The sequence below is a fragment of the Bidens hawaiensis genome, unplaced genomic scaffold (genome assembly GCF_021521415.1).
Source record: "Bidens hawaiensis isolate Kalapana, Puna unplaced genomic scaffold, B.hawaiensis_p1.1 tig00018048_1, whole genome shotgun sequence".
Lineage (NCBI taxonomy): Eukaryota > Viridiplantae > Streptophyta > Magnoliopsida > Asterales > Asteraceae > Bidens > Bidens hawaiensis.
Window position 1 is genome coordinate 377,933 of NW_027492727.1, and position 15,174 is coordinate 393,106.

At 33.3% G+C, this 15,174-nt stretch overlaps 1 protein-coding gene and 1 non-coding gene across 2 annotated transcripts; both read left to right on the forward strand.

The window, feature by feature from the left end:
* The first annotated feature begins 6,603 nt into the window (after positions 1-6,603).
* Positions 6,604-6,686, forward strand: TRNAL-UAA (transfer RNA leucine (anticodon UAA)). Its single transcript has one exon. It is a non-coding gene; the product is annotated as a tRNA-Leu (tRNA).
* A 4,416-nt stretch (positions 6,687-11,102) lies between these two features.
* Positions 11,103-14,401, forward strand: LOC143555342 (proteasome subunit beta type-5-like). Its single transcript, XM_077044906.1, has 7 exons — positions 11,103-11,219; positions 11,328-11,457; positions 12,268-12,374; positions 12,884-13,018; positions 13,120-13,223; positions 13,810-13,910; positions 14,065-14,401. Exons 1-7 carry the CDS (start codon positions 11,103-11,105, stop codon positions 14,184-14,186), a joined length of 816 nt encoding a protein of 271 aa, XP_076901021.1. The 3' UTR covers positions 14,187-14,401.
* Positions 14,402-15,174: the final 773 nt, after the last annotated feature.

The window sequence follows — 15,174 nt, forward strand, 5'->3', positions numbered from 1 at the left end:
GGTAGCAGATCTACTTTCCTCGGGTGTGATTATACTATTTCACCGATGGTTCTTCTGGGTCTGTGTTCTTCCACCTACAAAATGAACAGCGCCGTTACTTACCCCTCAGAAAGGGACAGAGGGGTCCTCTTTGGGGTAACCCTCCGGCGTGAGAATCAGTATATTTGTGGAGAAGATAATAATGTGTGTAAGAGAATCTCAAGAGTATTGCTGAATAGCTTAATACCCTCTGATTGTGAGACTGTCTGTTTGTATGTAACTGACTGTGAGTGAATGTGATTCAATATGATTGAATGTTTTATCACTGCTTGTAACTGTCAATGATTGAGTATGAATGTGTCATCAAAGTGGAGTTGATGCTGTATTTATAGTGCTAGGGTTACCACCGGTTGGGCTCAACCTCGTTGGCTTCCTCCAATCACACTGCGCCACGTGTCCTCTGGGACACCTGGCGCTTTCTCGTTGGTTGTAATCACGTGGTAACACATGTGTCATGCTGAGTTGTCGACCTTTCATTTGGCAGCTATCAACATCAGCATATTCTTTCTCCTTAAAAAGATGCCTTCTGGAAGGTTGTCTGATGTGCACAATCAAGGTTGCCCTAATCCTGATTTGGATAAGGACGAGGTTGATTATGTGCACGTATGATATGCGCTCACCCTGAGGATGCGCGGGGTCTTCTCTTTATTCTCACGCGCAGATATTTCATGCGCAGATGTGATATGCACGAGCATGTGATATGCGCCGCGCGCTGATGCGCTGCGCGCATATGTGATGCGCGAGCATATGTGTGCCTGGGCAGATGCGATATACACGGGCATGTGATATGCGCCGCGCGCTGATGCGCCGCGCGCATATGTGATGCGCGAGCATATGTGTGCCTGGGCATATGATGCCTGAGCATGTTTTGTATGCGCCATGCGCATAGGTTTTGGCTTTGTGCCTTCATAATGTCTTTATCTTGTGGGTTGACCCGCCTTGCTCGGTGTTGAGGCGGGTACATACCTCTTCACAACCTCTTAACTTACAATCACATTAAACATTGTTTCATAGCACATTTGTTGTTTTAGTTTCATGTTAGACTTATAATTTCATATAAATGATAAATCAAATACCATAAGAAACAATTACCACCACCACTACTATTATTATTATTATTATTATTATTATTAATTTGTGAAAACAAAGATCAACTTTTATTTATATGTTGTCTATCATCTTTTCTAGTTGACAAAGAGTGGATTAATAATGTAATATCATTTAAACAAGTGTTTGACTAACTATTAGTTTACTCTATATGGTTAAATTTCACATATTTTGTCATCATAAACATGTTTTAGATCTTAGTTGACAGAAAGCCATTTCATAATGAAGACGTTATAATATTATTTTGGCCGCATGTTAAAAATAAAGCAATGTGCTCAAAGGGTTTGCTTTTGACTTTTCATTTTACCATATATTAATTGACTAGATATAACCAGTGTAATATACGGGTAATTAGAAAAATACAACAAAAAAGGTTAAATTTAAAAATATATGTAATAGTATTAGTAAACCTTATGGATTTATAAGATTTGAATAATGACAAATAAAATTTTACAATTCATAAATATATAAAAACCTTATTTATTACAACATTTAAAGTTACATTTGTAACTTTGTTAGTAATTATATAAATAGTAATAGTATTAGTTGACATCTTATTTTGCTACTCTAGTTAAATGATATGTGAAAGAATGATTTTGCTTTAATAGTATAGGTAGAGGTAGATATTTATAAAAGATAACACAAAAATCGTGGGTTGATGTTTGGTATAAATAAGTTAGGGTCAGTTTCAAATCAAACCCGCGAACACATTTGGCTAAACGGTTAGATTCAGCTCAGCTCAACCTTCTAGATTTGATAGTTGACGCGCTTGACAAATTTATTTATTTTTTTAAAAAAAATTGTTTATGTAATAAGTTAAATTGGTTAGGTATCTTATGCCGAAATTTAGAAATTAAAAAAAGAAGATTAGTATAAGGTTTTATAATTAAAATGTAATGCTTTGTATAAGTTTGTATTTTATTTTGTTGTAAATGTGCAAATTTAAAGTATTAATATATGAAAACTTTATGGTCAAAATGATCACGTTTAAGTCAACCCACGAATATGTAGGTCGTGTTATGGTTCTCGTACCCGACATAACTTTCGGGTTCAGTTCGGGTTTGTGTCAAATTTTTATTTTGTATTAGGTTGATGAGCCAACCCGCAAACATGACTCCTTAAACACCTTATATATACATAATACATGTATACTATAATCCTATACTTAATATTTTGAACGACTAATGGAAAAAACCCGACTACCCTGGGTACTTAAATGACAAAAGATAACCTTATACATCAATGATCGTATATAGCAAGCACTAGGTAGTCCTAGCTCACGATCTCATATTTCAAGAAAAACCCGTTACCCTAAGACCTATTATAATAAAACCCGACTGACATCAAATTTGAAGTTTATAGATTGTGACATCTTACCCTCCTCAGACCCTACCATAGCTTGGCTATTGGTGGGATATACTGAGTACGATGATGATGATGATGATTTCAAGCCCAAATTTTCGTTTCCAATCTAATACCACCTGAACTAAAAACTCATTGGCAATATACTAAACAAGACAAAATAGTACTTCATTTTAGAAGAAATATTCAAATAATAATAATAATAATAAAAAATATAAATATAAATATCAGTGATTTCCAAATCTGATACTTCTAGTACAAATGTTTATAGCCACGTAAAGTTAGCTTTTTGTCAATTAAAAAAAAAAAAAAAGAATAGCTTTCTTATGGTCAACCTTTGTTGCATTAATTATGCCAATGAAAATGGAACAAAAGATATTATCGAACACCTACCATCTTAACACACCTACAAATTTTAGTACAAAAATATAATTAGGTTTTTGGCCCCCACTTAGCCAAAAGCTTATACTCCTACTACTTTTACTTTTAATTCAAAATATATACTTTTATGATAGTTTAATCAAGATATTTAATAGTAAAATTAGTACCATGCTAATCATTCAAAATCAAAACCAATTTGATTCGTTTCTTTAACAAAATTGAGTTTAAATTAAATGAATTATTTGACGACAAAAAAGGTACATATTTGAAAATATCAACATCACTAAATCATTTATAACAAATTAACAATGAAGATAAATTTTTTTAATTTATAACTATAACACCCCGCCCGATGCCCGCCCGTATCAATAAATATACTATTAGTTTTTAATTGTTACGTAAGATGTCTATGTTGACGTATTATGTCTATGCCACGCTATGTACAAGTATATTGTGTATTTTTAATAGCTCTTTGGTTAATGTTGGTCATGTGGGGATGCGTCGTTTTGTATAGAAAGTGATTTTAATGACTTATCTGAAAAGTTTATACTAACTCATAGTATATTACATTCTTGTTCCGTGTTGGTTCAACGAATACAAATTATTTTGTAAATTTCGCTAAAACATTGAGTTGAGAGCTTACAACTGATTGGAAAATCTTAATTAAATAAAATAAAGTTAATTTACCTGTTGTTTTTCTAAGTTATTTTGTATGATGGGATGAATGTTACGAGTATTTCTCTATAAAACTTGAAAGGTCCTTAGGTTGGGACGTTGGGTTTATGAGAAGACATGGTGTTAGGTTTATTTTCTTGAAAGTAGGTTAGATGTATACATTAAATTATTTGTCATGTTACTATATATGTTGATATCTCACGTGTTATATAAGTTGTATTTGATTACTAGGAGTGTTATATTAAAAAAAACTAATTGTAAACAGAAGACTACGAGATATACAATAATACTTGTACATCCAGTGTTATCTATTACATTTAAGTTAATACATGCAAAATAATAAAAATAATGTATATTTAACACTCTTTGATCATATAACAATCACTAATTATAATTTATAATGTATAATCCATATTTTTTTATGATTAGAAGGTGGGATTATATGATAGCACATTAGTGATAAGGATGTGAAAATGAAAATTTATTATGTATTTGTGGAGGCTTGATAATCAAAACCCAGATAATATCCGATCTACTTCGGTACACATAATTTACCTCTTTTATTTTAATCATGAGACCGATTGGTGGGGGCGTTCAATGATGACGTACACCTGATTTTGTATGATTAGGTCTCTTAGGACACCATTGTAGTTTGTTGGTCATTTAAGGGCCATGTATCACATTTTGAATATTTTCATATTATGTGGTTTTGTGCTAGGTATATGTCAATGAAAAGTTAATATATACAATAGTAAAACAATGATCAAATGTAACAATAGTGACTCCAAAACGAGCATATTACAATTTTTTTTATTTGCAACTAATAAATCATAGAAGTAAATTTATAAATACATATACATATTTTTTAATAAAACATGTAACAAATTATATTGCATATTATAAAACATGAATGACACGTGAAAACGACCCATGAGTTTTACACTTTTACCCCAATAATAATGACGATAGTTTAAAAATCAATGTGTGGTTCTAGTCACCTTTTAGTTTACCAACCAATTTTGTTGTTATTTTTTGTTTTTTCTTTTTTAAAAAATATTCTTTTTCTTTGTATTTTAACCAAGATTATAGTTGCACCTAGTGGTGGTGTAAATGGATAAAACTGATCGTAAATTACTCAAGATCAACTTCTTTAATGCTCAAGAGAAGTCGAGCTTAAATGACTTCGATACTAAATTGCAGCTCACTTAAAAAACGAGCTTGGAAATGAGTTTCATATATCGAAGTTGATTATTTTTGTGAATCGCGATCTTAAACAAACCTATTATTCATATAAAGTAAATAAGTGTAATAACTTTTTTGCTTTTGTATAATAAATATGATTAATATTATTGTACGTCTCATAACCCTTTTTCTCTCTTAATTTTAATTAGCACATTAGTAAAAAAAGCTTGATTTTCCGATGGTGCAAGGTGCCTCCGAGTTATGCATTTAGTGTTCAAGATTCGGTGGAGCTTCACAGGTATATGCCGGCTCCAAAGGATAAAGCTAAAACTTTTCACGCGATTTGCCTAGTTACAATGTGGTGTCTTCGGAAGAAACGAAAAGAGCTAGTCCAAAATGGGGTTCCATTTCATATTCAAAGCCTATACTAAGAGATTATATCTCTTAAGTTACCTTAGGATAAAGTATAAATACGAAAAAAAGGGTTAACTTGGGACCTTGGAGGATTGGTGTAGGTTTCGGTTGTATTTCGATGTTATTGTTGTATGGTTTCACTTTTGGTGGTGAGGCTTAGTTTGTAATTTCTTTCTTTGCCTCCGTTTTTGACGGTTCTAACATCTTGATAGTTATAATAAAATTGAATTGGTTGTTAAAAAAAATAATAAACAAAAGCTTTATCATATAAAAAAAGAATAAGTGAATAAAAGAAAATAATAGCTTTATCATATATATTCTAACATAAATTTAGAGCAAATCTTACAATAATATGTTATTCAACAAAGTACCAAATATTTATACTCTAGTTGTGTGTATATGTATTTAATATTATGAGAAAATGAACTTGAGTAGCTATATCATGAATGTTGGTAGGGTATGATCATCAAGTTAATGTGATCCCACATAAAAGTATGATCGGAACACCATCCACATTATTTTCATGAGGTTTATTTCCAACTTTCAAAAGTTTTTGGGTCAAAATATGGAACAAAAATTTGAAATTAGTGGTGGATTTTAGTCAATATACACATATACATACACACAATACAATTTATATATATACATATATACTTTTATTGCAAAACCAATAATATATAAATATATTATATATTATGTATCTATAATTTTGATTGACATAAAAAACTTTTATGTAACATATTTATATTTCTATTTGGTTCTCTCTCATTACCTAGCTATCTTTTCTCTCTTATAATAGAGGTTCAGTTATGAAAGACTACTTAATCATGAGTTTATAACCATAACCGAATGGTTGGTTAACCATCGGTTAATCGATTTTAGTTAAGTTAGGTTTAATTTTCCAATGTATTTTTCATGTTTGTTTTTTTTCTTTGTTCTAGTTAAAATTGGTCAAGTTACAGCGTACCAAACTCAACTATGGAGTTACGAAGCTATCTGTTCCAAGCTATGTTATATACAACCGCAACATAAATTTAAAAGTTCGAAGCTAGAAATAAATGTATAAAAGATAGACAAAGAAGTATAAAATTTTTTAAAAAATAAACATACAAGATTAGGTTTGGTTTCGGTTATAGTCGACTAACAACGAACATTATTTTTAGCCATAAACAAATGTTCAGTTAATCATATTTACTTAAACCATAATCATCAGTTTTGTTCGTTATAGTTAATTTTGGTTTTCGATTTTGGTTCGAGTTTTACTCACCCTTATTTTTTTATATGTTGCATACAACCGTATGATGTGGATATCACGGTTCTCAATATAGCACTAATGCTTGAATAAACATGCCCATATATCATACACACACTATATTTGATTACTTATAAATAAATCACAAATTACAAAAACTTGTATTAAAAGGTTCCAGAATAATACAAAAAGCTGGTTTGCCCGAGAGGTTAAGGGGGAAGACTTAAGATCTTCTGCACATAAGTGCGCATGGGTTCGAACCCCATAGCCAGCATTTTAATATTACTATTTTTTGTTTATAGCTTATTGCTTAACTACCTAACCTTTTGCCCCTGTTACTTTTTACTATATTTTAAAGTGCTACTTGTAGTATCATTCTTACATATCAGGCCCATGTACTTTTTAAAATATTTTGATTTCTTTTTGTGACACAATGTTGCGAAAAGACTAGCCGTGCCGTCTCACATTACTACTAGCCGTGTCGTCTCACATCATTGTTGTACGTTTGCTTATACAAATAACTGAATACCTGAAGTAAATTGATGAAATACCAACGAGTTGTATTTGAAAAGTGACATCGAAAACACGGAAATCTTAATCAAGGACAAGTTTGTTTTATCATACAGGCGTGGGGTGTTGAAAAATACGTGTTTGGACCCTTTTCGTTTGGGTTGCAATGCTGATATGTTGGCGGATTGATGTGTTAAATTAATGGACTGAAACATTTACTATACAATTTTTATTGTTGAAGATGCCAACGCTAACATTAGCACAACTTGTGTGACTCATTCATCTAAACGAGTCAAACGGGTTGGCATGTTGTAAATAGATTAACATAGTGCAATGAACTTTTGAACAAGTTAAAACTGAGATGACGGATTGTGATAAGTCGGTTAAACTAGTTGGGATAATTTCCTTTTGTTTTTTACTCCTAACTTTTATTGGGTTAATGATTCAACCAATTTAACCTTAATAAAACGAGTTAAACATGTTAACACAAACGAACACTCATAGTGTAACCACGCTAAATAGGTCAACTTGAACTTGGTACGAGTAATCAAACATACTAACGGGTTAATAATGACAATAAAAATCTAATTATTTTTGGTTTTGGTTTTGGACTTGCCGTGAATGATCATCACTAGTTTTAACTAGTTATGGTTTATCTAAGGCCCGGTGAGGGATATAAACTCAACTTTTCATCATCACTACTTTAGTGGGGTGCCGTGTTATGGAGGTTTTCCTTAAAAGTTTGCTTCATATGGAGATTATCAGTTTGAGTCTTGAAAGGATCAATTTTGTCGGTACCCTTACAAGGCCAAGAGTGTTGTTAACAAAAAAAACTCAACTTTGTAATAATAGTGAAAATAATAATAATTTAACATTCAAATAATATGTTATATGGGCGTGTAATTTTATTAGCAGTTTAATAAAATTCATTTAGTTTACTAAAAACTAAACAAAATGTAGCAAAAAATATTAGGCATCAGCCTTGTTTGTTACACCACTAGTTGTGGGCCTTCATAAGGCCTAGTGAGGGGAATACACTCACTGACACCAGCGAACCATGTTGGATGACGGGTGAGGGTGAATGTCATTCAGCTCGACTGAAAGAAAGGAAAGGGATTTGTTTATCAACTCATTTAGTTGAACATAGTGAAACTAAGGAGAGGAATGGATTATTCGCCTTACCTACATGCAGGTGACATTTCGCCGGATTGTAGGAAGGATAACTGATCATTTGATCAGAAAACTAAGGGAGCTGGGCATAAAGAAACTGGAAAAAGGTTTCTAAGCAAAGTTTCCGGGCCGTGTCTCAGTCCCAGTGTGGCTGATCATCCGAAAAGACCAGCTAAGCATCATTGGCTTGGTCAGCCTTTACCTGACCAACTACCTAATACTACGCAGGCTCATCAAACAGCGCTCAAGTTTGCCATAAACTCATAGCAATAGTAGTGATGAATATTTGTTGTGTAATTTTATTTAAGTGATAATTTTTTTACAAAAATATGCAACAGTTTAATGCAATTGTATTTTTTTAAACAACCAAATTATTATTTACAACCACTCCAAGTGAAGATCGAACACCCAATCTATGTTTTCGAGTCATTTCGATCCCAGCTAACGAATATTACTCAATTCGACATTGCAACTAGAGGTGCACAAAAAACCCGAACCTGGAACTGGACCCGAAAAAAATACCCGGAATCGGTTTTGTTTATACCCGGGTTTTTAATACCCGAACCCGTACCCGTAGGGTACGAATAGGGTATGCATTTCAGTACCAAAACCCGTACCCGGAACCGATTTGTACCCAGTAATACCCGAAAACCCGAACCGGTTCCATACCCGAACTGGGTTTTACAAATATCCGGAACCGGGTTTTTCAAATACCCGATATTACCCGAAAAATACTGGAAAAATAATCCTAAAAGACGCAACCCTTAAAAAAAATCCAATATATATCCGAAAAATACCTGAAAAAAGCCAGAAAAAGCCCGAAATAGGGTATTCAAATACCTGATTTTAGAATACCCGGTTCTATATCCGACCCGGACCCGATACACAGGGTATGGTTTTAAGAGATAATACCCGAACCCGATTCGGCCCGGGTGTTACCAATACCCTATTTTTCAATACCTGGTCATACCCGAACCCAGGTATTTGAGAAACCCGATTTATGCACCTCTACTTCATATAATATTATGGCCCATCCCAAAGTTATGCAACTGGCCCAACTGATAATAAATTCCAAGCCGACCCGGCCTTACCCGATCCAATACCACCCGGGTCAAATATCCGGACCTAATGTTATATTGTTGTTCAAGAAACCAATTCACTCTTCAAATAAATATATAAATACTAATAATAATAATAATACTCTTCTGAATCAACGATCTATTATTCTATACTCTCTCGATTGATTTACAGGTACAATCTCCAGTCGATTAATAATATTATTATTATTAACTTCTATTTGCTCTTTAATCTGATTATTATTTCGTTATTATTATATACGCATTATTTTGGAATTTGATCAGATTCATGTCTTAATACTTAGGGTTTCGTTACGTAATTTACTTTTTGTTTACTGAAATTGTATGTTTACAGGTATCATGTGTGCAATTAGGTTTTACTTAGCTGATTGATAGTGTAGTTCTAGTTATAGTAGCTAGCTTTTCAATCTGATTATGTTATTACTTATTAGTTATATATGCATTAATAATAGTTAGGGTTTCGTTACGGAATATACTTTTCGTTGTCGTATTCGCTATGAATTCTGTTATTTTACAGGAATTGGATGTTTGAAATGAAGTTGATTATGTGCAGTTAGGTTTTACTCAGCTGATCATATTATTAGTTATATGCATTATTTGGAGTTTGATCAGATTCGTGTGTTAATAGTTACGGTTTCGTTACGTAGTTTAGGTGCAGTTAGGTTTTACTTTCAATGACTTTTTTAAATCGAAGATAAGAGCTCGATTTGTCTCGTTTACCTTACAGATAGTCGGCTCGTTTCAAGCGCTACTTTTAAAGCTTGAGCTCGGTTTGTGAGTAGTTTTTCAAAAGCTCGAGTTTGATTTGTTTATTATTTATTAATTAATAATTTTTTTGTATATTGTTATAATTATTTTTGTATCTTTTTAATCATAACTTTATATATAATGTGTAGTTATTTTTCTTGTAGTTTTATATATAATTATTATATTATTAAATCTATCTTATAAAATTACATAAGTATACCAGGTTCGCGATCTGGCTCGAGCTTGATAAATGAAGCTCGGGCTTGTTCATAAACAAGCTTATTCTTAGGCCCGGGCTTGAACTGGTTTAAGCTCGGTTCGATTTGAGCTGTTTTGCGAGTCGATATCTAGTAGCTTGCGAGCAGCTTTGCTTTTATATCTCCACTCGAAGAGATATGCATGTATCTATTTCTAGACTGATCGGCTTATGTAATAATTGTAGTTTTCTGTTGTAGTTGTAGGCATAAGAAGGTACTTTACATGGTAAATTTGAACTTCTTTTAGCATTGTGCTTGTCTTTGCTTTGGAGCAAACCTTGTGCTTGCCAAATTTGATGCAAAAACGACAAAAAAGCGCATGGTAAATGTTTTTTGGGATTTTGAGAGTGCAATGTGTTTTTGAAAGCTAATTTCTGGTACATTGGTCATAGATTATATACATTCATGTATCTATTTTTCAACATGTATTTGTCAGAGTATAGTTAGCTATTGTAGCCGTGCTTTCAGCAACTTATGACCCTTGTAGTTGCAATAGTATTGATAAACTATACCCCTACTCGAAAAGATCTGCTTGATCGACTTATGTAACAATGTTTTTTTGGGATTTTGAGAGTGCAATGTATTTCTTTGTTTTTTAAAGTAAATTGGTAAACTGGTTACAAGTGTTCTCACATAGAGGCTTGCTGCCTTTTCATCACCATACAACTTATTTATTCAGCATATGCTATGATGTTTCTTGTAGTTATCTATCTTTTCTTTTACTATTTTATAATTCTTGTGCGAATCGAAATTTGGAATGTCTACATGTTTAACTATTATCAAGATTTCACTTTAGTTTTTGATGGAATTAAACTATTTTGTGTACAATTTAAAAAATGTAGCTTCCATAGGGACAAGAGTTAAGAAATTAATCAAATTATTGATGAATTGTTGTTTCTAGGTGGAATCATGAAGCTTGACTTTAGTGGACTAGAATCGAGTGCACCACTCTACCGTGGAAGTAACGAGTTGTTGTCTGATGGGCTCTCAGGTTCCCCGTCATTTGATCTTCCAGTCACATCTGATGTGAGTTTTTGTACCTCATTATATCCTACAATTTAATGCATATTTTTTTAGTTATAAAATTGATGAATGCATTATTATGCTAAAAACTCTCTTGAATCTTTGCTTCAGTTTGATGGATTCCAGAAGAATTCTATCCAAATGGTAAAGCCCGCAAAGGGGACAACCACCTTGGCTTTTATCTTTAAGGAGGGTGTGATGGTTGCTGCTGATTCCCGAGCTAGCATGGGAGGCTATATCTGTATGTACTTATTTCTTATAACAGAAAAGTCAATTTATCCTTTATAATATATTATGCAATTGCAACATATGCATTCATTTTTTAACTTTCAACTTTCTATAACAAATTTTATATGATTTAACATAGCTTTTTATTTGCTGTGCTTGAGTAACTCAGTAACCTTTACGTCTTACCACATAAAACATAGCTTAATTGTTTTGCAAAATGCGTTTGGACATTTGCTTATTGTGTTAAAATAGATTGAATATACTAACTAGAAAAATGATATTTAGCTCATTGTGTGTATATCTACCCTCTGGAGACCAAGTTTATGATACATAGGATAGCTATATTAATACGGTGTGTGTAGATGCTGTATTTCTAGGCCTGTAGTGGTAACCAGGACACCAACAATGTCTTGAGGCTGAGGTCCAGTCTCTCTCTTAACTATCTGTTTTGCTACTATCTATACTTTTGGCAAATGGCTGGAGATGGAAAAATGGGCTAGTTAGGCGGGTTGGGTAAAAGTCAAAAGTGTGCAAGTTGCAATAGGCTGTTTTTGGTTTAAGTTGACACAGTTTAGGTTGGGTTGACCCATAAATATCTTGTTTCTTCATTTAATTTGTTTCTATAAACAGCTAATTCGTCATAATATAGTTAATAGGTTTAAAATATTTAGTTCTACAGTTACAATGTATCTTTCCCTTTTAGCTATTTTTCTTTTCATCTGGTCTATTAAGGATTGTAAAAGTGAATGGGATTAATATCTGAATATTGTTACAGTTATAAAGCATTAAAATGTCTAATACATCTTTCTGTTTTTTATTTCAGCATCCCAATCTGTGAAGAAAATCATTGAGATTAATCCCTATATGCTGGGTACAATGGCCGGTGGAGCTGCAGATTGCCAGTTCTGGCACAGAAATCTAGGCATTAAGGTAATCTTGTTGTGTTGCGTACATCGTTTTGCTATAGTTGCTGGTTTTTAGATTTCTTTTGCGCGTTGAGAAAAAAAAAACAAACTTCTGAATTTTTTTTGATAAAACTTAAACCCTTTAGACTTTCAAAAAACTTGACTTATGGGCTTAAGGTAACCCGTAGATGTAACAAGGACAGAACGATGACATTGATGACTTGTTGGTGACTTTGACCACGTTGACCCTTTTCTGGCCATAATGATGATGTGTCCTGGAAATTTATTTTTGGCAGACAACTTTGAAAACTACCTTAAAATCGAAATTCCTGAAAGTTAAAAATGTTTTTTTTAAATGAATTTTGTTACTCAAAATAACTTTGGGCCAAAACTTGTTTTCTTTTTATTTATGTTTTTGCTCTTTTTAAAATATGTTAGCGTCCCATACAACCTACCCTTTTGTGCCAGATCACCTTAAATGGAAAGAATATGTATATAATGATTACACTGTGGCTAAACTAATTTATATTTCAGTGCCGTTTACATGAATTGGCAAACAAGAGAAGGATTTCAGTGACCGGTGCTTCAAAAATGCTAGCAAATATATTATATTCTTACCGTGGAATGGGCTTGTCTGTCGGGACAATGATTGCAGGATGGGATGAAAAGGTACGCACAGTCAAACATCCAAGTATTGTTTTATGTACTTTAGTTTCATGTTTGGCATGTTTAAGGTCGTTCTAAAGTTTTACATATTTTACATTTTGTAGGGCCCGGGTCTGTACTATGTAGACAGTGAAGGAGGCCGCTTGAAGGGAACAAAGTTTTCAGTTGGGTCCGGTTCACCATATGCATATGGTGTGCTAGATAGCGGGTGAGCACCGTACCTGGAACAGTTACACATGTGTTTAAAAAATCTGTTTTTAATATGAAATGTTAATAGCTTCAAAATGCATAAAATACTAGGTCTGTAAATTAACCGAACTGAACGAACAAGGGCATGTTCGTGTTCGTTCATTTAAATTAAACGAAAACGAACATGAACACTTAACCGAACACATATTTTGTGTTTGTGTTCTTTTATTTAAAAAATGAGCATGGTCGTGTTCGTTTATGTCTGTAAAGTTCTAAACGAACAGTTCACGAACATAAATGAACGTAACTGATAAACAAGCATAAATGAACATATATGAAGTATGAACAAATGTAAATGAACATAAACGAATATAAATAAACGAACCTTTACGAACTTAAATGACATTGTTGAAGTTTGATTTATTGACATATGGTTTCATGTTCATTCGTTTAATTATATAACCGAACATAAATGAACTTCCCGCCGAACAGTTTACCGGACGTTCGGTTTGTTTACAGGTCTATAAAATACCATCATAACATTGTTGAAATTTGATTTATTTACATATGGTTTCATCTTGTCTTAATTAATTTCAATTTGGTAGGTACAAATATGATTTGACAATCGATGAAGCGGCTGAGTTGGCTAGAAGAGCCATCTATCATGCAACATTCCGTGATGGAGCTAGTGGCGGTGTTGCTAGCGGTAAACCACCCTTTCCTCTCAGATTCGTTAATTCTTTTAATAAATAATAAGCGTCAAATATAACTAACTCGTTTATAAGTGTAGAAGGGTTGAAATTACAATGTTAAATCTATGATATAATAACCTTTTGGTGTTTTTTATTTTTTTATTTTAGTTTATCATGTGGGCCCGAACGGATGGACAAAGCTATCGGGTGATGATGTTGGCGAACTTCACTATTCGTACTACCCTGTTGAACCAGCCGTCGTTGAACAGGAAATGACCGACTCAACCTGAGTCGAGCGGGTTTCTGTCGGTAGTCTGTTAAAAACGTTCCGAGTGTAATGTACTTCTGTTATGATTTAACGTTTCCAAATACATTATCTTGTTTCTTCTTGTTTATTACTAGAGTTTGACATTCTCGTTGTTCCTTCATCTAAAAGATTCGAACACTTTTATTAGTACCTTGAAGGGCTAATGTCGTAAAATAGTTGTGTGGTTAGATTGGTTTATCCGTTGTGTAGGTTTATATATACTGAATCGGGTTGGTCAACAAAAGTAAAAATCGGTTTATCAAAAGCCCGGTTGGGTTATAAATTGGTTGAGCATATTAAATCGATTCAAGCCGATTTAGGCAAAAAGAACCCCGGTTTTTTGGCATGTTTTTCAATACGGGTTGGATCCATGTTTACAAACTGGCGGGTTCAGTTGGGTTCAAATTGGATTATTTTTTTGTAGTTGGTTGGGTTATAAATGGAGTTGGAGGGCCCAAACCGTTTTTTTACACTTCTAGTTTGGTAAGCTCAGGAATCGGTTCTGGGAATAGTCAATAAAAGTCAAAACCCGGTCAGGTATAGTTTCGGGTAGGTTTTGACCAAATATTTTCAATTCCGGTTTCGGGTAGGTTTTGACCGAGTTCTAGAACCGGGTATCTTTTACAAAAAAAACTGGTTTTTTTTTACATGTCTTTCAACTTGGGTCGAGTTGCGACTTGCGAGTTAAGTTGGGTCCAAACTGGATTTTTAGCGGTGGGTTGCGTTATAGACGAGTTTGGCGGGTCCAAACCGTTTATTTTACACCTCTAGGTTATACAGACCACCATCAATCTGACAATTTTGATATTGTTCACATGTTAGAACAGCCAATAACTTATCTTGGATTGTTGGTTGCTAACAAAATATAATTCACAGCTTTTACTTCTTTTGTTGGAGATTGGTTAGGACCAGATGTTGGTTTAAGTTGTGTCGTTAAATGGGATTTGGGACTACGGGTGAAAAAAATGAAC